General features: G+C 54.3%; 1 protein-coding gene across 3 annotated transcripts in view; it reads right to left on the bottom strand.

The window, feature by feature from the left end:
• The window catches only part of PPP1R12C (protein phosphatase 1 regulatory subunit 12C), a 1,231,266-nt gene that overhangs the window by 927,735 nt on the left and 282,317 nt on the right, over positions 1 to 21,214 (bottom strand). For all 3 annotated transcript variants that reach the window (XM_085616407.1, XM_085616408.1, XM_085616409.1), the window contains exons 6-7: positions 9,601 to 9,675; positions 8,855 to 8,943 (exon numbers count right to left, since the gene is read on the bottom strand). In XM_085616407.1, coding sequence (XP_085472533.1) covers positions 8,855 to 8,943; positions 9,601 to 9,675 — 164 coding nt within the window. The remainder of the gene's footprint in view (positions 1 to 8,854; positions 8,944 to 9,600; positions 9,676 to 21,214) is intronic.

Genomic DNA, 21,214 nt, shown 5'->3' with positions numbered 1-21,214 from the left:
CTCACCCTACGTGCTGAAGTGATAGCTATTAAAAAAGCTGTTTTCCACGTAAGGTGCTGCAAAGTAGCTTTATGTATGGGCTCGAAATGTGAACTCATAAGTTTTGATAGAACCAAGTTCAGCTCCCAAGAAGGCGAGGAGGCCTTACTGGGGGGTAAACCTTTTTGAGCCCCTGCAAAAAATCTTTCACCACCTGCAGCTTGAAGAATGACTGCTGCGAAGGGGAGCGCCTATATGCTGTAATGGCCGATAGGTGAACTTTAATGGATGAAAATTTCAACCCCACCCTGGCTAAGTGAAGAAGATAAGGCAAAATCACTTCCTCCTGACATTTTGTAGGGTTATACTGAGGTTGCATACACCATACATAAAACCTCTTCCACTTACAGAAATAAGAGTGTCTTGTAGAAGGCCTCCTAGCCTCCTTCAGTATGGTCATACACTCCTGGGGAAGGTTTAAATGGCAATACTGGAGGACTTCAGGAGCCATGCTGTTAAGCTCAGCGAGGGAAGACTGGGATGGTAAATCTTCCCCTGCATCTTGGTTAACAAGTCCGGTCTGCACGGCAGGCGCTTGTGAGGTCGGATCGACATGTGGAGGAGATCCATGTACCACCACTGCCTCAGCCAGTCCGGTGCTATGAGGATCATCTTGGCAGACGAGTGTTGCAGCATGGTCACCACCTTGGGGGATCAGTGAGAGAGGCGGAAAGGCGTACACAAATGTCATTGACCAAATCGATCAAAAGGGCATTCCCTATGGATCCTGGTCGATGGTATCTTGAGGCGAAGCCTCGGCATTTCGCGTTGTGTTCGTCCACGAAGTGATCTATTTGCGGACGTCCCCACTCCTTGAAGATGTCCTCTAGCACCTCGTCGTTGAGTACCCAGTCGTCTGGATCTTGAAAATGACGACTGAGCAAGTCCACTTTTACGTTGAGCTCTCCTGGCAGGTGCACCGCCTTTATTGAAATGTTCCTTGCTAGGCTCCAGCGCCACAAGGACTGTGCCTCCAGCGAGAGCGTCCTGGATCGAGTACCCCCCTGTTTGTTCAGGTAGTACATTGTGGTGGTATTGTCAGTTTGTACTAGAATGGGACTCGTCCTGATTGCGGGCAGGAACGCTTTGAGGGCTAGGTGGACTGCCCTGAGTTCTAGCATGTTGATGTGGTACAACCTTTCGCTGCTGGACGACAGTCCTTGTGTCTGTAGGGATCCCAGATGCGCACCCCAACCCTGCAGGGATGCGTCGGTGATCAGCGTCGGAGATGGGGGTTCTTGATGAAACGGAAGTCCTACCTGTAGATTGAGTGGCTTCAACCACCACTTGATTGACTGCCTGGCCGCTGAGGAAAGACAGACTTTCCTCCCACAGTGAATTCCTTTGGTCCCATTTGTCCTCGAGATCTTGTTGGAGGACCCATCCTCAACCTGGCATTGGGCACCAGGAATATGCAAGATACCATGGCCCCTAGTAGAGACGAAATCTGTCGCACTGTAGACAGCTTGTTGGTTATAATCTGCTTGCCTTTGAGGATCAGGAGAGTGTTTCCGTCTCTCCTCCGAAGATAACACTTTTCCTACTGCGGAGTCTATAGTTGCACCGAGGTAGTGTATCCTTTGGGTTGGTGTGAAGTTAGATTTCTTGAAGTTCACCCTAAGCCCCAATCTGTGACACAGGTTCAGGCAGCGTGCCAGCTGTGAGTGTACACTCTGAGGTGATGGTCCTTTTATCTGCCAATCGTCTAGATAGGGATAGACGAAGACTCTTGCGCGCCTCAGTGCAGCTGCTACTACTGCCATGCATTTTGTAAATACTCGAGGGGCCGATTTCAGGCCAAATGGTAGGACCTTGAACTGATAGTGAGGGGTCCCCACTACGAACCTTAGGAATTTCCGATGACTCTGTACGATGGGGACATGAAAGTACGCGTCTTGCAGATCCAGCGAGCACATCCAATCGCCTTGCCGGATATGCGGATATATTTGGTGAAGCGCAAGCATGCCAAACTTTTCTCTTTTGATATGCTTGTTTAGTGTCCGTAAGTCCAAGATGGGTCTGAACTCTGCTTTTGTATTTTTTTTTTGGATTAGAAAATATCTGGAGTAGACTCCTCTCCCTCTCTGCGCCCTGGGAACTTTTTCTATTGCGGATTTGAGCAGAAGGGTCGCCGCTACTTCTCTTAACATCTTGAGGTGTTGAGATGATTGTACAGGGTGGATCGAGGGAGGAGGACTCCGGAAACGAAGCGAGTATCCATGTCGCAGTATATTCAGAACCCACTTGTCCTTTGTGATGGATTGCCGCTCTGGAAGATGGTTTGCAATACTTCCTCCCACCGAAGCGGTGGACGGCATTGGAGGAAGCAGGTTCTCATTGCTTTCCTTGAGCCTTGTTTCCACTGCCGGCCTGGCGGTTATTTCCACGTCCCCTGGATGATCTACGGGACTGAAATTGTTGCTTCTTTGCCCTTGTTGGTCTTGATTTTTCTGCCAGTGAGGGGTTTGAACCCTCTGCTGGTAGCTACGCCCGTCGGATCCCCTACGGCGACGGAATTCTTTCCGTTTCTCTAGGCCCACTGCTTTCATGGTCTCGAGTTCTGACTTCATCCGAGCCATTTCGTCGTCCGCATGAGAACCGAAAAGCAAACTACCCGAGAAAGGCAGATTCAGAATTCTTGCCTGTGCTTCAGGTTTCAAGGCAGTCAGCCTTAGCCAAGAGGATCTTCTGGCGGAAATCCCATGAGCGCGCTACCAACGTTGCTCCAGCCGCTGCTGCGCTGATCACTTGGTTTGAAACTAGGCTGCCCTCGTGCAGGATCTCTTCAAAGTCCTTTCTGTCTTCGGAAGGCACTTTTTCTATAAATCGCTGCAGGGAATCCCATAGTGATCTGTCGTAGCGCCCCAGAAGCGCTGAGGCACTAGCCACTTTCAGACTCGAGGCCGCCGAGCCACATACTCTTCTCCCCCAAAGAGTCTTGTGATTTACTGTCCTTATCCGGCGGCACTGTGGATGATGACACCACTGAATGAGTTTTTCTGGCAGTAGCCGTGATCACAGAGTCCGGTGGAGGGTCCGCCTTGAGAAATAGAGGATCCTCGGGGGCCGGACGATATTTCTTAAGAATCCGCGCCGGCGCAGATTTTATAGTCGCTGGCGTGAGGAATGTAGGAGAGTAGGGTCTGCTTTCTATGTTCACCCCCACTTTTTGCTTTTGCTTTACTGGTTTTCGACTTAGATGTGGCTGTGGGCCTGCTAATCAGACCCACAGCCCTGCTGTTCTCTCTAAATTAATACTATGTACTTTAGGTGCATAACCCAATTGGATAGGATCACCTTATTGGCCCCTGTACAGTGTATCTTAGGTACCCAGGGCATAGGTGTACCCTAGGCCTACCAGGGGCTGCAGCATGTATTATGCCACCCCTGGCCTGGCCTTCCATTATGACACAACTGGCTGATCACTCAGCTGGGGAAAGGTCGTGTAATCACCCCTTGCTTAGGTGTAGTATTCCTATACCTACCTTATATATAGACATGTGTACCTATCAGTCACTCCTATGGCAGGCCTTAACAATCCTGGAGGCAGAGTGCTTGGTAACATGTGAGATGGTGCTCTAGCATGAGCTGAGCCTGTCTGCAGCTTTCGGAACCATGTCCTTATAGCTGTTCTATGATATAGCCTACCATATACTCTTAAAGTGCCTTATAATCTTAAATGGTTATGGTAACTATGGTTTGGCTTTATCAAAACATGTCGTGTAAGGTGTCTAACACTTTGGAATAATACCCCCATCCCATTTCTGGGTATGAGGATATTATCCCTCCCTTCTAGAGGGAGAAGACATGTTGTAACCTACTTACCCGGTTAAAGTTAACCAGAGCCCCAGCATCACAAAATGGATGCTGCTGCCACAGACACGAGTCTGACCTCCTGCTGCTGGGAGTGATCCCGGCAAGGGAGGCTTGGACAATAGGTTTCCTGCTTGGGAGGTGCTAGCACCACCCCAGACAGGCCTTAGTGTATTGGGGCAGGGAGGGATGAAAAGAATGAGACATGCCTGGGGCACACAAGGTGTCCCGTGCATAGTCCAGTTCAAACCGGTGCTGGGGCACTCCAGCCCCAGTCCTGGCGCGAAACTGGACTAAGGGAAGGGGGTGTAACCACCCCCCTCCCAGGTCCCACCCATAAGGCGTGACCTAGCAGGTATCCCAGCCCCCCAGATTAGTATAAGTGTGGTAGCTGGGCCCCAGGAGATTAGATTATCCTGAACCTGCAACTTGAACAGAAACTCTGGACCTTCGACATTCGACGAAAGAAGAAGACTGAAGAATCTCCCTTGTGGCCAAGGAGTGGCTACCCTGTGCAAACAGGCACCATCAAGAGACTACCCTTTGCTTTGCTCCAGTTCTACGAGGGACCGACTGCAGAGCCCGACCAGAGCCTTGACTTCCAGACTTCTCCGACCCTGATCCACATCCACAGCCGTGCTGAGATCCGTGGAGGCGACGAGAGACGTGGGACCGGCTACCTGGGAAAAGTGGCTAGTATCTTCAAGCGCAGCTTCTGAGGCACCCTCGAAGTTGTGCACCGGGGATTGAGAAGCCCCAACCCCAAGCACCATCTGCACCGAAGATCAGCCCCCCACACTCCACGAGTCCTGCGTGGGGCCCTTCTGCATTTTTCTGCTTGCCGCGTCTGTCCGGTTGCTTGCCCGCTGGCTAGTGGCCTTTGAGACGACGAACCCTGCAATCTTCAGCGCTGGTTTGGCTCCTCCAAACTGGCTCCCGCTTCTTTGAAAAAGAGAAGCACCCCAGACCTTCCTGGTCTGCACCAGATGCAAGTCCTCCGTTCTTCGTGGGTTCCGCTTGCCAAGGCTTGGTGAGTCCTAGTCCAACTTCGACGCCGCCGACAGCAAGAGCCTTCGTGGGACAGCTCGCCTCCTGGTCCTGGTCGTCCTCGACGTTCCCTGGTCCTCGTGGCTGCAGCGACAAGCTTCACCTTCACCTGCAATCTTCACGACATCGCCTGGTTACTTCCTGGTTCCACGTGGTCACTGGCTAGTGACCTTGACTCTGTCCCCTCTGCTTGCAGGTATCCTTTCTTCCTGATCCCAGCCTTGGGATCCACCGGACACTCTTCACTGACTGCCTGTCAGCATCTTTCTTCAGGCATCCATAGGAGTCGACGACGAAACCCGACGCAACTTCACCCCTATGCACCCGCAGCCTGTGGGTGCTCATCAGGGTAGTGACTATCCTAGTGTCTAGTTTTCCAGTCTCGACTTCCTAGCTACTCCGGAAGTGTCCTAAATCTATCTAATTCAAAACTGTACTATTTCTATCGATTATACGCATTACGCGTGAGTGTTTCCACTCTGCACCTGAATCCCGTGGGCCTCCCACTTCCTAACCTTTGGTAGTATAGTTTAGCCCCAGCGATTCCCTAGGCCTAGGCCTATCCTATTTCCGTGACAGTGGTCCTTATACCACTTACTTAGTATATGGTTTGCGTGGCCCCTAGGGCCTAACTGTATTACTTACCTGTGTGACTTAATGTATGCATAAATAAGACTGTGTTGTACTTACCTCTAATCTCATAAAGAGTGCTGAGGGTTTGTCTAGAATAAATACACTTTATTTTATATATATATATCTGTTGTGGTGTCCTTTCATTTGGTATGCAAGGGATTATATATGGTATCACAGCTGGCTTCACATGCCATTCAGAGTTTAGCCTAAGACTGCTCTTGTCCATGCTACCACTAGGATAGCTGGTCTATAAGGTTGACTTTACAACCAATCACCATAAGGGTTGTTTGGACTGATATAATGTGTACACTAGAACTAGTGACATCACACATCAGGCCAACTTCTCACAAGGAAGATATCCATTACTGGTTTAAGCAACCCAGGGACTAAAGGCAACAGTGGACGAGACACCGCTCTCTCATGAAGGGTCTCGAAGATGACAGAAGAGGTGGTTTCTTGAACAGGCATGGGAATGTTCAACTTAGTCGCTCCTCTGCACAACACATCTTGAAAAGTGGTGATGTCGTCCACTGGCGACACTCTAGATGGTGGAGTATCTGTGAGTGTGGGTGAGTAATCCCTTCTGGACGAACGGCTTGACAAGGAAGATGAAGGAGACCTCCGTCGCCTTCTCCCCGATCTGATTGACTCTCTCGTATGAGAGGTAGACCTGGATCGCCTTCTAGGCGAGCGTGAGCGCCTTTGCAATTCTCTTTCGAGAATGGGATCTTGCCGGTCGTGATGGTTGATCCAGGGTCCTTAGTCTGGTTAAGGAATCCTTAACTGCCTGAATCATTGAAGTGTTTTGAGGCATTTCCCTGACGGGGCTTTGAGGCAAAGCATGGCCCTCGTCTTGAGATGTATGCTCCACTGGAGGAGCTGGAGAGAGACCAAACACCTCCAGTGACCTGGATCTTGATCTCGAGCCTTGAGAGGCTGAGGGTGAAATTGAGATCGGACGCGATGAATCGTGCTCCGATGTGGTATATACCACTCTATGAGGAGATTTGCGCCTTGATACTTTCTTTAAAGTCAGACGAATGTGTGACGTCTCCTGGTATCCCACCTCGGGGGACCGTCTAGACGGTGATAGGCCTATCACTGGAGACCTGGACTTCGACGCCGAATGGATCACCGGCGATGTGTCCTGCCTCGACGTCGAGAGCCTTGTCGTCGACGGAGGGCTTGTCCTGGACGGAGGTCTAGAACCCAACAGGGAATCTCGCCTTGACGTCACCATCTTCTCTGAAGATCTGGAGACCTTAGACGACGGAGGCACCCGCCTCGACGCCGACCCCGACGGAGGCAAGCGCCTCGACGCCGACCCCGACGGAGGCAAGCGCCTCGACGCCGACCCCGACGGAGGCAAGCGCCTCGACGCCGACCCCGACGGAGGCAAGCGCCTCGACGCCGACCCCGACGGAGGCAAGCGCCTCGACGCCGACCCCGACGGAGGCAAGCGCCTCGACGCCGACCCCGACGGAGGCAAGCGCCTCGACGGAGGCAAGCGCCTCGACGGAGGCAAGCGCCTCGACGTCGACTCAGACGGAGGCAAGCGCCTCGACGTCGACTCAGACGGAGGCAAGCGCCTCGACGTCGACTCAGACGGAGGCAAGCGCCTCGACGTCGACTCAGACGGAGGCAAGCGCCTCGACGTCGACTCAGACGGAGGCAAGCGCCTCGACGTCGACTGTTCCGACGATCTTTGCCTAGACGTCGTCAGCACTTTCGAAGAGGATCGTCTTTCCCTTGACGGAGAATCAGGTCTCGACGTCGAGGATCTTGCAGGATCTTTTGATGCCGATCTTGGCCTCGACGTCAATGTAGATTTCGACGTCGAACGCCTGTAATTTCATGCGACGTCGACTTCTCTCTTGGTGTCGATTTAGACGTCGAGCGATGTCTTGACGTCGATCGGCGATGAGCCTCCTTCGACGTTGAAGGATGTTTTCTTGACGTCGAAGTTGCCGACGACGAACAAATGCGCTTTGCCGCCGGATCGAGCGTCGACGTGGACTTTCTTTTGGAAGCATGACTCCCCCTGGACTCCTCACCTCTCAGCGATGATCCCGCCGCTGGAGTCTTCGACGCCGAGCCCGACGCCGATGGAGAACAGAGAGACCAGCTGCTTCGACGTCGACCGCTCCGAAAGGCCATAAAGCTTAATTCTCCCTCTCTCTCTTTCAAAGTCCTCTTTGAAAGGTTCTAGCAGTGACGACAGGATGCAGGAGATGAAATCTGGTAGGCAGACGATACACACCTCGTGTGTGTCTGAAGAGGCCTTCTTTTTGCCACAGGATGGACACGGCATGAATAAAGAAGACATTTTTCTGACAGAAAAAGTTGTTAAATTTAGTCAAAAAACACAGGTATACGCTTCCCTGACAGACTTTAACCAGAGGAAGCCCAAAAAATTACTAGAAAAGTAACAATTCTTGACTGAAAAGTCAAAAAAGAAGAGAGCTGAATTCCAGGGTCCTGACTGAAGGAGCCAGAAAGAACAACTGACCCAACTGTCACCCCTGAGGCATGATGGGATATTGGAGTCAGGGCTGCCTTAAAGGCACGGTGCCAGTTTTTACCTGTACAAGGCTTTTCAGTCTCTATGGTATTGTATTGCAATGCGGCCTGCAGGCCAACAATGTTTTGTGGATCTGTGTTTTGCACAGTGTTCCTTTTTCCTTTATCATGAGTTTTTTACCTCATTAAAAATAAAAAATAAAAGAGATTTAGGTGTATTATTATACCTATGGTGCATTATTTGATATTTGTGTCTACATTGTTTAGCCTTCTATGGGGGCTGCATTTGCTTGGGAAAAAATAATTTATGTTTATACATATACAGAGCTGTATATATATGTTCTTCATATATAATTTTATTATTTCCGGGGTCCCCGTACATGGGCGGGAATATTCAGTGCTTATGACTACTGATGAGGATCCCCTGGAAGAGAAGGTAGTTTCTAGAAGAGGAACTGCACTGAACAAGAGTGTAGCAGCTAAAATATTCCTGTCAGGACACTGTTCTAGTGCCCATGAAGGGACTGGAGACAACCTTTCAGACCTTCCATAACGGTATTAACAGGGATTGGGGAGGAGCAACTGATCCAATTTGATCTGAGCACATTGGTGGAATTCTTGGAGGTGGATGTACATTTCCAGAGTAGCAAGTACCACAGCTGTACAGCCAAGGTGAGAGCAACATGGTTTAGCCTCACGAGGGGTACAGTGGTTTTTCACCACTGGAACAAAACACTGCCAGCAGCTCCATGAGCAGGGATGATACACTGTTACATAGGAACACAATGGCAGAAACACTCACCTCCTGTGCTTGTTGGTGTACATGTGTTGCTGCTCCATGTTGGTGTCAATCACAGACAGTTTCAAATTTGCCTCTTTTTCACTGCGCAGCTAGGAAAGGAGTAAAGCAAGATTGTTTAGAGCATATGGTATATCCTAGCCACAAAAGAAATTATTTACTGGAACAGCCCAGGGCTCAAAGAAGGAAACTTCAAAGCACTCCTCTTTCTTGCATTAAATAAATACTCCTCCCCCTCCTCCCCGTCCCCCCCCCCCCCCCCCCCCCCCAACGGACTTCTCTCGCTCATAGGGCACCCGTCCACAGTCTTAGTCATAAGAGACGTTTGGCGATATTAGGCTTGCCACCAGATATTCTTACACTGCACACCTTATTCCAATGATTTACAGATGCAAGTTGGCAGTCAATTAATAGGATTTATTTATATTTTTGAGAGTATGGAACAAAAATTACTGCAGCAATCCACATTTTCAAAATGTTCAAGGTGGGGAAAGGTTCATTTTGAGGGTCACTGAGACTCAAACTGTGCGACATTATGCACCAGTAATTTGTGACCAATCATTCATTTCCTCACCTTGCAAACCAAGTAATGCTAAACAGCAGCCAATGTGGATGGGCCTGCAGGCTATTGAACTCACGAGGGCATTGATCCAATGTAAACAAGTTTATAAAAGGCAAAAGGGCTAAACTCTGGGGTGACACATGAGGACAGGAGTGCAGGAAGACAGGAGGCGAGTATGCATACTTACATCCTCTTGCTTCTTCTGAAGCTCATCCAGGAGGCTTACAATATCTTCGTCCGCAACATCACAGGGCCTCTGACCCTGTAAACAGAACAAATCATACAAGCTGGTGAGTGATCTTACATAGCTGCTCCACTCCCAAAACCCAAAGTTCATATTGAACATGTTACACAACTTCTGCAACGCCTTTTATGGCAGACTATCCAACCTTACCCTAGGCGCCAAACTAGATACTGAAACTTTAAAGTAAATCATGCTTGCGTCAGCTCAGTCCTGCCTCCGTTGTGATGTTTAGGCCCCTATATATGTGCCCTTTCTATGCACTGAGATCGGCTTCTTTCTGATCTCTATGCACCTCTCCTCTGGTGGTGAGTCGGAAGAATGGCTCCGACCAGGAAATCCTGCAGGGAAGATGCAGCAAAGTGCCCATCCTGCTGGACATGGCTACCCAGGCAGCAATGCTTCATGACCATATGCAGAAACGGCCAATTTACAGCCTGGCAAATGTCCATTACTGGCACACCGTGCAACACTGCAGTAATAGCAGACTTCGCTCTGGTGGAATGAGGAAAGCAAACCTGGGTGGAGAGGGCTCCTTTTTAGCTAACCGATAGCAGATCTTGACTGACAGCACAAATCATCTTGAGACGGTCCTCTTTTGCAACGCTTTGCCTTTCTTAGCCCAAGAGAAACCGGCGAAAAGCTGGTTGTATGGTCAGTAGTCTGTGGCTCGGTCCACACAGAAGCTAAGTGCCGTTCAGGATGGAGTAGTTTCTTTTCTGTAACTCCAGTTCTGTAGTAGGGGTATCTCTGTTATAGTCATAATCTAGTGAATAGTCCCGCCCATGTGCGTGGACCCCGGAGCAATAAAAATAATCTCTTAAATTGTCAAGCCATGCAGACCTGCATCTACACTTAACAGAGAATTCAAAGACAGATAATGCAGCCTATATCCACAGGCTACACTGTCCAGTACTTCAACTAGAAAATTCCACCAACAGCACTGCCTGCCCAGCTTTTTCCACAGAGAAAAACCTGCCTCTACCAGCAAAAGCCTCTGCAATGATAGAGAGGGAGGAATGGACAGACAAGCCCCCATAGGCTGCCATTATGTGGCTCAGAACAGGATACTGTGCTTTTAAGAAAACTTTCCAGAACTTTTCCAGTATCCCAGAATGCACAGCAGGTCCCTTTTACTTTCAGTTCTTTTTGAAGGCGTAGCACGCCAGACCTGTAGCATTCCTTATATTAACATTTATCTCTCCACTGGGGAGGCGGGCGGGCGCTTATGACTATAACAGAGATACCCCTACTACAGAACTGTTGTTACAGAAAATAAACTACTCCTTCTGTAGTAGGGGATCTCTGTGTATAGTCATAATCTAGTGAATAGAATGGCAAGCCCATCCCCACACCAAAACGGCGGTGGAGAAGACTACAAAATAATACCACTACCGTGCGAACAAATTTTGCAGCGAAGCCTGCCCAACCTGAGCATCTGCCCTGGCATCCGTGTCCGGACAGTAATACGCAGCAAAGGTATGGACCGACCTCCAAGTGGCCGTCTTGCAGATTTCTGCAATCGGAACATTACGCAGCAAAGCAGTCGTGGCAGCTTTGCCCCTGGTGGAATGAGCCTTAGGTTTACCCCCCAAGGACTTATTAGTCTTGTGGTAACACAATTGTATACAGGACACAATCCACCGAGAGATGGACTGTTTGTTGGTAGCAAGACCGGTCCTGACTGATCCATAATTGATAAACAACTGGTCTGACCTACGAATATCTTTGGTCCTCAAGATAAAACTTCAACACCCTCCTAACGTCCAGGGAATATAGAGACCTTTCCGCTGGAGAAGAGGGATTCTGAAAAAACGTAGGTAAAGTTATGGTCTGGTTGACATGAAAATCAGATATAACCTTAGGAAGAAACTTAGGGTGAGTACGCATAACAACCTTGGCAGCATGAAATACCGTACGTATAAGGTTCTTGGCAACACAACGCCTGAAGTTCACTCACCCTGCGGGCCGACGTAATGGCCACTAGGAACGCCGCCTTCCAAGACAGGTGCTGCAACGAAGCCTTGTAAATAGGTTCAAAAGGCTCCTTCATCAATCTGGACAGCACCACATTCAATTCCCATGAAGGCGAGGGAAGTCTGACAGGAGAGAACATTTTCTTCAAGCCTTCCAAAAAATCCTTGATCACAGGGATCTGAAAGAAGGAAGTCTGTGAAGGGCATTTCCTGTAAGCAGTCAAAGCAGCGAGATGGACCTTAATGGAATGGAAATTAAGGCCAGACTGCGCCAAATGCAAAAGGTACGGAAGGATGACATCTTCCTTACATGTCGTCGGGTCAAACTGCTTGGACTTGCACCAGAAGCAGAACCTCTTCCACTTGTAAGCATAGGACGTTCTAGTGGAAGGTCGCTTAGCCTCCTTCAGTATATCTGTTAGAAAGGGTAGACGGACCGGGAGGGTCGGCCGGGGTCAGGAGGAGAGGTCTCCGGGGAGGGCCGTCTCCAGCGATCGTACAGACAAGTAACTTCCCCCCCCACAGACAGATACCACACACGGATAAGGTTCAGAGTTCTTTATAAGCACTTCTTAAGGTACGGTTGAATGGTACAAGGAGGTCTGGACTCAGGGGTCCCCTCGATTCAAGTCTCTCAAAGCAGGGTAAGGGGTAGCGGGACAGTCTGTTTACCAGTCAGGTAGTTCGGATGAGATGATGACTAGCTCACAATCCTCGAGCTTGGTGGTTTAGTTGGTACGGGCCGCGGCAGCGCCAGCAGGTCCCGGTCGAGATGGTCGGTACACGGTCCGCGGCAGCGCCAGCAGGCCCCGGAAAGATGGTCGATGTACGGTCCGCGGCAGCGCCAGCAGGTCCCGGTGAGGATGTCGTTACAACGGGCCGCGGCAGCGCCAGCAGGTCCCGACGAGGATGGATGTTGCAGAAGGCCGCGGCAGCGCCAGCAGGCAGGACGATGGTTCACAAGAGCGGGCTACGGCAGCGCCAGTAGTCCGTCCAGGCTGAGTTCTCTCGGTGTCTCTCGACTCCAGGATACAACTGCCTTCCTGCTCCGGAGTTGCCCCAGTTATAGGGCAGGCGCCCTTTGATGTCCGGACCCTCGCACTTGGAGGTCGGAGGGCCCGGGATGAAGGTGTCCAGACACCCAGCAGGGGGTGGAGCCAGCGCCTGGGGGAGCTGGAGGCGATCGGCACCTGGCGGGGGAAGAGCTCTTGACGCTTCGTTCTCCCATTGACCTGCCAAGTGGTCCGCTCACCTCCTGGGTGGATGGTGGTGCCGGGATGTCGGGGCCGGCCAGGCCCGGGGTTAGGGTCGGGGCGAGGCCACGCGGCCTCGTGGTGCAGGGCCCAAGATGGCGGCTTGAACCGGCCGGGGGAGCCGGTGGGGCTGGGCCCCATGATGAGTAGAGGTCCGAGGGCAGAAGATCCGTCGGGAGACGGGGTACAGGTGCTTTTCGTGGGTTATGCCTGGTGGGCCGGAGCTCGGGCCCTGTCGTGCGGGGAGGGAGCAAGCCCTTCGTGTGGCCTGTCCAACATGCGTCCCCCCCAGCTGAAGGCGGGGAGAGTCACCCATCTCCTTGGGGACTCTCTTCGTCGAGGCGGAAAAAGCGGGACAGGCCATCCGCGTTGGCGTGGTCTTGGCCTGGTCGGTGCTCCACGGTGAAGTCCATTCCCTGCAGGGAAATGGACCAGCGCAAGAGTTTTGGGTTCTCCCCCCACATCTGCATCAGCCACTGCAGGGGTCGATGGTCGGTTTGTACCCGGAAGTGGGTACCGAAGAGATAGGGCCGGAGCTTTTTGAGGGCCCACACCACTGCGAAGGCCTCCCTCTCGATGGTGCTCCAGCGCTGTTCTCGGGCCAGGAGACGTCGACTGATGAAGGCCACCGGCTGGTCATGACCTTCGGGGTTTAACTGAGAAAGGACGGCTCCGATGCCGTGGTCGGAGGCGTCGGTCTGTACCACGAATTCCCGACTGTAATCGGGGGCCTGGAGCACAGGGGCGGTGCACAGGGCGGCCTTCAGCTTCTCGAAGGCCGCTTGACAATCGGGGGTCCAGTTAATCCGCTTCGGTTGGTTCTTGGACGTGAGACCCGTGAGGGGCCCCACGATGCTGCCGTAGTCCTTCACGAACCGCCGGTAGTAGCCGGTGAGCCCCAAGAAGGCTCGGACCTCGGTCTGGGTGACGGGGGGCTGCCAGGACTGGATGGCAGCAATCTTAAGTTGTAGCGGGGCCACCAGCCCGCTTCCCACTTGGTGCCCAAGGTAGGTCACAGACCCTTGGCCAATTTGGCACTTGCCGGCCTTAATTGTGAGGCCGGCCCGCTGGAGGGCCTGTAGGACCTCTTGGAGGTGACGGAGGTGGTCGGGCCAGTGGCGGCTGTATACAGCGATATCGTCCAGGTAGGCAGCGCTGAACTCTTCGAGCCCCGCCAAGACCTGGTTCACGAGGCGTTGAAACGTGGCGGGGGCATTCTTCATGCCGAAGGGCATGACCTTGAATTGGTAGTGGCCATCGGGGGTAGAGAAGGCTGACCGTTCCTGAGCCCTGGGTGTGAGGCCGATCTGCCAGTAGCCCGCTGTTAGGTCGAAGATACTAAGGTAGCGGGCGGCCCCCAGCCGGTCGATCAGCTCGTCTGCTCGGGGGATCGGATGAGCGTCGGTCCGGGTGACAGCGTTCAAGCCCCGGTAGTCGACGCAGAATCTCAGTTCAGGTGCGGTGCCGGGGGCAGCGGCTTTGGGAACCAATACAACCGGACTGGCCCAGGGACTGTCCGAGGGCTCGATGACCCCGATTGTGAGCATCTTGGCCACTTCCTCCTGTATGCAGGCCCGTACCCGATCTGGTACGCGGTAGGCCCGGTGTCGGACAGGGGGACTGTCCCCGGTGTCCACGTCGTGCAAACACCAAGGGGTGACCCCGGGGGTGAGGGAGAACAGGGTAGTGAACTGCAGCAGGAGGTTCCGGCAGCCCTGGCGTTGCTCCGAAGTGAGGGCGTCAGAGAGCCGGACCCCGTCCACGGAGCCGTCATTCTCCTGAGTCTTCAGAAGATCCGGGAGGGGTTCGGAGTCTTCCTCTGCCCCACTGTCCGTAGCCATCAGGAGGCTGAGTTCTGAGCGCACAAAGTGTGGTTTGAGTCGGTTGGTGTGGAGGACCCGAAGGGGGTTCCGGGAGGTCCCCAGGTCGATGAGGTAAGTGACGGGGCTTTTGCGCTCGACCACTCTGAAGGGCCCCGTCCACTTATCTTGCAAGGCACATGGTTCGGTGGGGGACATCACCCATACTTGTTGTCCAGGCTCGAACTCAACGGAGGAGGCATTGTGATCATACCACCTCTTCATGTCCTCCTGGCTGGCCTCGAGGTTCGCCTTGGCCATCTCCCTGAAGCGCCGGGTCTGATTGCGTAGGGCCAGGAGGTACTTGAAGACGTCTGGAGGGGTCTTTAGGGGGGCCATCTCCCAACCTTCTTTGACTAGGCTGAGGGGCCCTCGCACAGGGTGCCCGTACAGGAGTTCGAAAGGGCTAAAACCGAGGGACTTCTGGGGAACTTCTCGGTAGGCGAAGAGGAGGCACGGGAGTAGTACATCCCACTGGCGACGGAGGGGCTCTTCCAATCCCCCAATCATCCCCTTGAGAGTGCGGTTAAAACGCTCCACTAGTCCGTTCCCTTGGGGGTGATAGGGGGTCGTGAATCTGTAGGTGACCCCGCATTGTTGCCAGAGGGACTTCATGTATTTGGATATAAAGTTCGTGCCTCGGTCGCTGACGACTTCTCGGGGGAAGCCTACCCGGGAGAAGATCCCCATTAGGGCCCGGCCAACCACCGGAGCTGTCACGGTCCGTAGGGGCACCGCCTCGGGGTAGCGGGTGGCATGGTCCACCAGTACTAAGATGAACCTGTGTCCTTGTGCCGTGCGGGGGTCCAGAGGCCCCACAATGTCTATCCCCACCCTCTCGAACGGGGTGGTGACCACAGGGAAGGGTTGCAGAGGGGCTTTCAGCTTCCGACCACTCTTCCCGCTGGCTTGGCATGTGGGGCAAGATCGGCAGTGGTTCAGGACGTCGTTCCTCATTTTCGGCCAGAAAAAGTGGGTCACTAGGCGGCTGTACGTTTTGTCCTGGCCCAGGTGTCCAGCCAGGGGGACATCGTGGGCCAGGTTGAGCAGAAAGTCTCTGAAGCGGAGAGGTACCACCAGTACTCGACCGGCCCCCAGCTCGGCGATTCTTTGCTCGCTGTATAGCAGGTCGTTATCCCAGTAGACCCAGTGAGTTCCGGTGGAGTTCCCTGCGTTCTGGGCGCTGGCTTGTTGGCGGAGTCCCTCGAGGGAGGGACAGGTCTTTTGTTCCTGGCGGAACTGTTCTTGGGTGGGCCCCCCTTCTTGACGCCACTGAGCCAGGTCAGGAAGGTCCTGGGGTTGCGCGTCCCCTTCGGTCGTCTGGTCTGGGAGGCTGGCCTCGTCGTTGTCTTCTACTGGGGCGACCGGGGGCGGAGGTGCTGGCCATTCCGGTTCTTCTGATCGGGGGACGGCACGGGCGGCCATGGACCGGGTGGTTATGCAGGCCCAGTCCGGGAGGCCCAGCATCCCCAGGTGCTCTCTTCTCTCAACGGTGGCCCACGGGGAACTCTCGAGGTCATTCCCCAGGAGGCAGTCCACGGGGGCATCGTCCCGGACCGTCACCTTCAACAGGCCGGAGACCCCTCCCCATTCGAATGGGACGCAGGCCATTTGACACATACTCTCAGAGTTGTCTGCCGAGCGGACGGGGCAGAGAATGTTCGGCAGGATCTGCTCGGGCTTCACCAGGTGACAGCAGACGGCCGTCACACTGGCGCCTGTGTCACGCAAGGCCTCGGCTCGCTGTCCATTAATGGTCACCCACTGACCGTATTTCCTGGTGTTAGCGGGTAGGGGAGCCCGCGGGACCATGTCTCTTCCCCCTAAGCACGCCAGGACCATGGCGGCCGGTTCCCACTCTTGCTGGGCCGGCTCATACTCTTCTGGTTCCTCCGATAATCGCTCTTCCCCCAGGGCGGCGGCAGCTACCTGGCGGGGCTTGGGTGTTTGGTTCTGCGGGCAGCTCGGGTCATTGGCGTAGTGGCCGACTCGCTGGCATCGGTGGCACGTGATGTTGGCCCGGAACCCAGGACGCAACGGAGGGTTGCCCCGGCCGGCCGGAGGCGGGGTGCTGGCCACGGGTGTTGCCGGCAAGGCGTCTCTCCCTCGCCCCTGGCCTCCTCCTCCTCCCCGAGGACGGTGCTGGCCTTGGTTGCTTCGATTCTGCTCGTGTGGCCCTCTCCGGCCCACTCGGGTGCTTTCCCATCGGTCAGCTTCGGCGGCCAGCTGCCGGGGGTCAGTCAGCTTACTGTCGAGGAGGTGCTGCCTGAGCTCGACGAAACAGTTGTTCGACAGGTGCTCCCATACCATAAGGTTAAAGAGTTGTTCGTAGGTGGTGACATGGCTCCCCTTGATCCAACCCTCGAAGGCACGGCTGAAATAGTTCACGTATTCTACCCAAGTTGTACCTGGGATCCGGGTGCAATCTCTGAACCTCTGGCGGTACATCTCGGGTGTGAGGCCGTAGCGGGTGAGGAGGGCAGCCTTCATGTGGTCGTAGGACGACATTTGGTGATCTGGGAGCTGCAGTAGGGCATCGCGGCCTTCGTTGATAAACCTCCCCCAAAGTCCGGCTCCCCAATCACTCCGGTCGATCCGGTGGGAGGTCATGGCGATCTCGTAGGCTTTAAACCACTGTTGTATGTCGTCTTCTCGGACATACTCGCGGACAACATCCTTGGGGATGTGGACTTTTCTCTCGATTGGCCCCGGGGTGTGTGGTCGCTCAGGCACCCCCAGCTCTTTATTCTGTTTCCGAAGTTCTATCTCCGCTAGTTGGCGCTCGTGCTCGAGCGTTATTTTTTTCTCCTCCAGCTCTCTCTGTCTCTGCTTCTCTTCTCGTTCTTCTCGGAGCCGCATATGCTCGAGGTTGAGTTTCTGTTCAGCTAACTTGAGCTCCCCATCCATCTTGAGTCGTGCCATTTCCAACTCGTGCAATCTGGTTCTTTCTCTTTCTCGGATCTCCTCCTGCGAGAGCCCGTTCCCCGCTCCTCGGGAGCCGTGGCGTTCCCCTCTGGTGTGATGCTGCTTTGGTCGGAGGGTCCGGCGACCCCAGTTTCTGTCCACGACTCTAGGGCGTGCTTTAGATCATCCTTGGTACTCAGGCCGGTGGTAGCAATGCCAAGTTCTATGCAGAATTGTCTCAGTTCGCGGTGGTTGTATTCTTCTAACTTATCCATTTGGAATTTCTCGGTGGAGCTGCTATCTTTGGCTGACATCGTGTTTTTGTCGTGGGGTGAGCTACTCTCTGTACGATTACGCGTTGATTCGGATCGCGCCGCTGGCCACCAATGTTAGAAAGGGTAGACGGACCGGGAGGGTCGGCCGGGGTCAGGAGGAGAGGTCTCCGGGGAGAGCCGTCTCCAGCGATCGTACAGACAAGTTTGGTGGTTTAGTTGGTACGGGCCGCGGCAGCGCCAGCAGGTCCCGGTCGAGATGGTCGGTACACGGTCCGCGGCAGCGCCAGCAGGTCCCGGAAAGATGGTCGATGTACGGTACGCGGCAGCGCCAGCAGGTCCCGGTGAGGATGGTCGTTACAACGGGCCGCGGCAGCGCCAGCAGGTCCCGACGAGGATGGATGTTGCAGAAGGCCGCGGCAGCGCCAGCAGGCAGGACGATGGTTCACAAGAGCGGGCTACGGCAGCGCCAGTAGTCCGTCCAGGCTGAGTTCTCTCGGTGTCTCTCGACTCCAGGATACAACTGCCTTCCTGCTCCGGAGTTGCCCCAGTTATAGGGCAGGCGCCCTTTGATGTCCGGACCCTCGCACTTGGAGGTCGGAGGGCCCGGGATGAAGGTGTCCAGACACCCAGCAGGGGGTGGAGCCAGCGCCTGGGGGAGCTGGAGGCGATCGGCACCTGGCGGGGGAAGAGCTCGACGCTTCGTTCTCCCATTGACCTGCCAAGTGGTCCGCTCACCTCCTGGGTGGATGGTGGTGCCGGGATGTCGGGGCCGGCCAGGCCCGGGGTTAGGGTCGGGGCGAGGCCACGCGGCCTCGTGGTGCAGGGCCCAAGATGGCGGCTTGAACCGGCCGGGGGAGCCGGTGGGGCTGGGCCCCATGATGAGTAGAGGTCCGAGGGCAGAAGATCCGTCGGGAGACGGGGTACAGGTGCTTTTCGTGGGTTATGCCTGGTGGGCCGGAGCTCGGGCCCTGTCGTGCGGGGAGGGAGCAAGCCCTTCGTGTGGCCTGTCCAACAATATCCATACAATCTGCTGGTATATTCAAATGGCCATATTGCACTATCTCAGGAGCCATGCCGCCAAACTCAAAGACGAGAGGTTGGGGTGCACCAACTGCCCCCCGAACTTCGTGAGAAGGTACGGCCTGCACGGCAGCCGCATTTGAGGAAGGAGAGACCGGTGAAGCAGGTCCATGAACCACCACTGTCTGGGCCATTCCGGGGCAATCAGGATCATCCGCGCCCCGGACCGGGACAGCTTGAGGAGCACCGCCGGAATCAGGGGAATGGGTGGAAAAGCGTACAGAAAGCTGTTCGACCAATCGATCCATAGCGCATTCCTCAGCGTCCCCCGCTGGTAGTACCTGGATGCGAAGTCTTGGCATTTGCTGTTTTCGGAGGTGGCGAACAGATCTACGTCTGGAGTCCCCCACCTTGCGAAGATGTCCCCTAGTACTTCGTCGTTTATGACCCATTCGTGGTTTTCCTGAATCAGTCTGCTCAGTGCGTCCGCCTGAACATTCCGCACACCTGGCAGATGCGTGGCCGTAATCGTCAGTCCTCGGGCCAGAAGCCAGTGCCAGATCGACTGCGCCTCCTGCGACAGCGTGCGTGATCTCGACCCCCCCTGCTTGTTGAGGTAATACATCGTGGTGGTATTGTCAGTCTGCACAAGCAGCGAGTTGGTCTGGAAGGACGGATGGAAGGCCTTCAATGCCAAGTGAACAGCTCGGAGTTCCAGGAAATTGATGTGGTAAGTCGACTCCAACGGGGACCACTTTCCTTGTATCTGTAAGTCTCCGGAATGCGCTCCCCAGCCGGGGAGAGTTGCATCCGTCACGATACTCTGCGTGGGAATGTCCTTGTGGAAGGGAACACCCCTTCAGCGGCTGAAGAGTATGCAGAGACAGCCGTATCTTGTCGTCCCAAGAACCTGTCCTCTGATCCCACTGATCCTCCAAGCACTCCTGCAGTGGTCTCGTGTGCAGCCGTGCGTGAGGTGTGAGGAAGATACAGGAGGCCATCGATCCCAGCAGCGAAGACACCTTCCTCACTGTCGTAGATGGCGCGGTCATAAGAGCCTGAGCCTTCCGAAGGAGTGACAACTGTCTCTCCTCCGAAGGAGACACGCTTGCGGCCAGCGTATTGATGGAGGCCCCCAGGTACTGTATGCACTGGACCGGAGTCGGGACAGACTTGGACAAGTTGACGTGCAACCCCAGCTTGTTCAAGAGAACGCACGTCTTCTGGAAGTGCGCTTGTGGTTCCGAGAAGGAGGAGGCCTTGATCAACCAATCGTCCAGGTACGGGAAGACAAACACCTTGTTCCTCCGCAGGTGTGCAGCTACCACTGCCATGCACTTCGATAAGGTCCTGGGCGCAGACTTTAGCCCGAATGGCAGTATTGTGTATTGATAATGATTGACGCCGACTTGAAATCTCAGGAACTTCCTGTGTTTCCGTGCAATGGGCACATGGAAGTACGCATCCTGTAGGTCTATGGCACAGAGCCAGTCTCCTCGTTGCAGCTGAGGGTAAATCTGGTGCAACGATAGCATGCGGAATTTCTCTCTGCGAATCCATTTGTTTGCTTGCCGCAAATCCAGAATGGGCCTGAACTCGTTCTTGTCCTTCTTGCGAACCATGAAGAACCGAGAGTACAGACCTCTTCCCCTTTGAGACAGAGGTACGTCTTCCACCGCCTTTTTCCTCAACAGGAGGTCTGCCTCCGCCTGGAGCTCTCGCAGTTGATACCGTGAGCTTACCGGCGGAATCGCTGGAGGCGGGCTGATGAACCGAAGACTGTATCCATTGCAAACAATATTCAGCACCCACTTGTCCTGAGTAATTTTTCTCCACTCTGCCAGAAAAAATTGAACGCTTCCCCCCACTGGAGTGGGTAACGGTTGAAGGGGAAGTAATCGTTCAGGGCCGAGACCCAGCCGGGCCATTGGTCGCTGTAGCGGACTGCTGGCCTCCTCTACCCTTCTGGCGCTTCTGGAAGGGTTTCCGGAACTGCTGGTGCTGTTGTTGCTGCTGTCCCGAGGCCTGCCCACGCCCTCTGCCTGCAGCCCCGAACCGTCTCTGGGACGGGCGCTTTTTCTTCTCAGGCTTCTCTAACCTGACAGCCGTCAGGGTCTCTGCCTCCGTCTTCATGCGGGCCATTTCGTCGTCCGCATGCTGGCCGAACAGGGTTTCCCCCAAGAAGGGCAGGTTGGCCACTCTTTGTTGTGCCTCCGGTTTGAGTGAGGTAAGGCGAAGCCAAGCGTGACGCTGTTGGTCGATGCCATGGCAAT

The sequence above is a fragment of the Triturus cristatus genome, chromosome 7 (assembly GCF_964204655.1).
Source record: "Triturus cristatus chromosome 7, aTriCri1.1, whole genome shotgun sequence".
NCBI classification, from domain to species: Eukaryota; Metazoa; Chordata; class Amphibia; order Caudata; family Salamandridae; genus Triturus; species Triturus cristatus.
The sequence above is the reverse complement of the archived record's forward strand: the minus strand, read 5'-3'. Positions and strand labels throughout refer to the sequence as shown.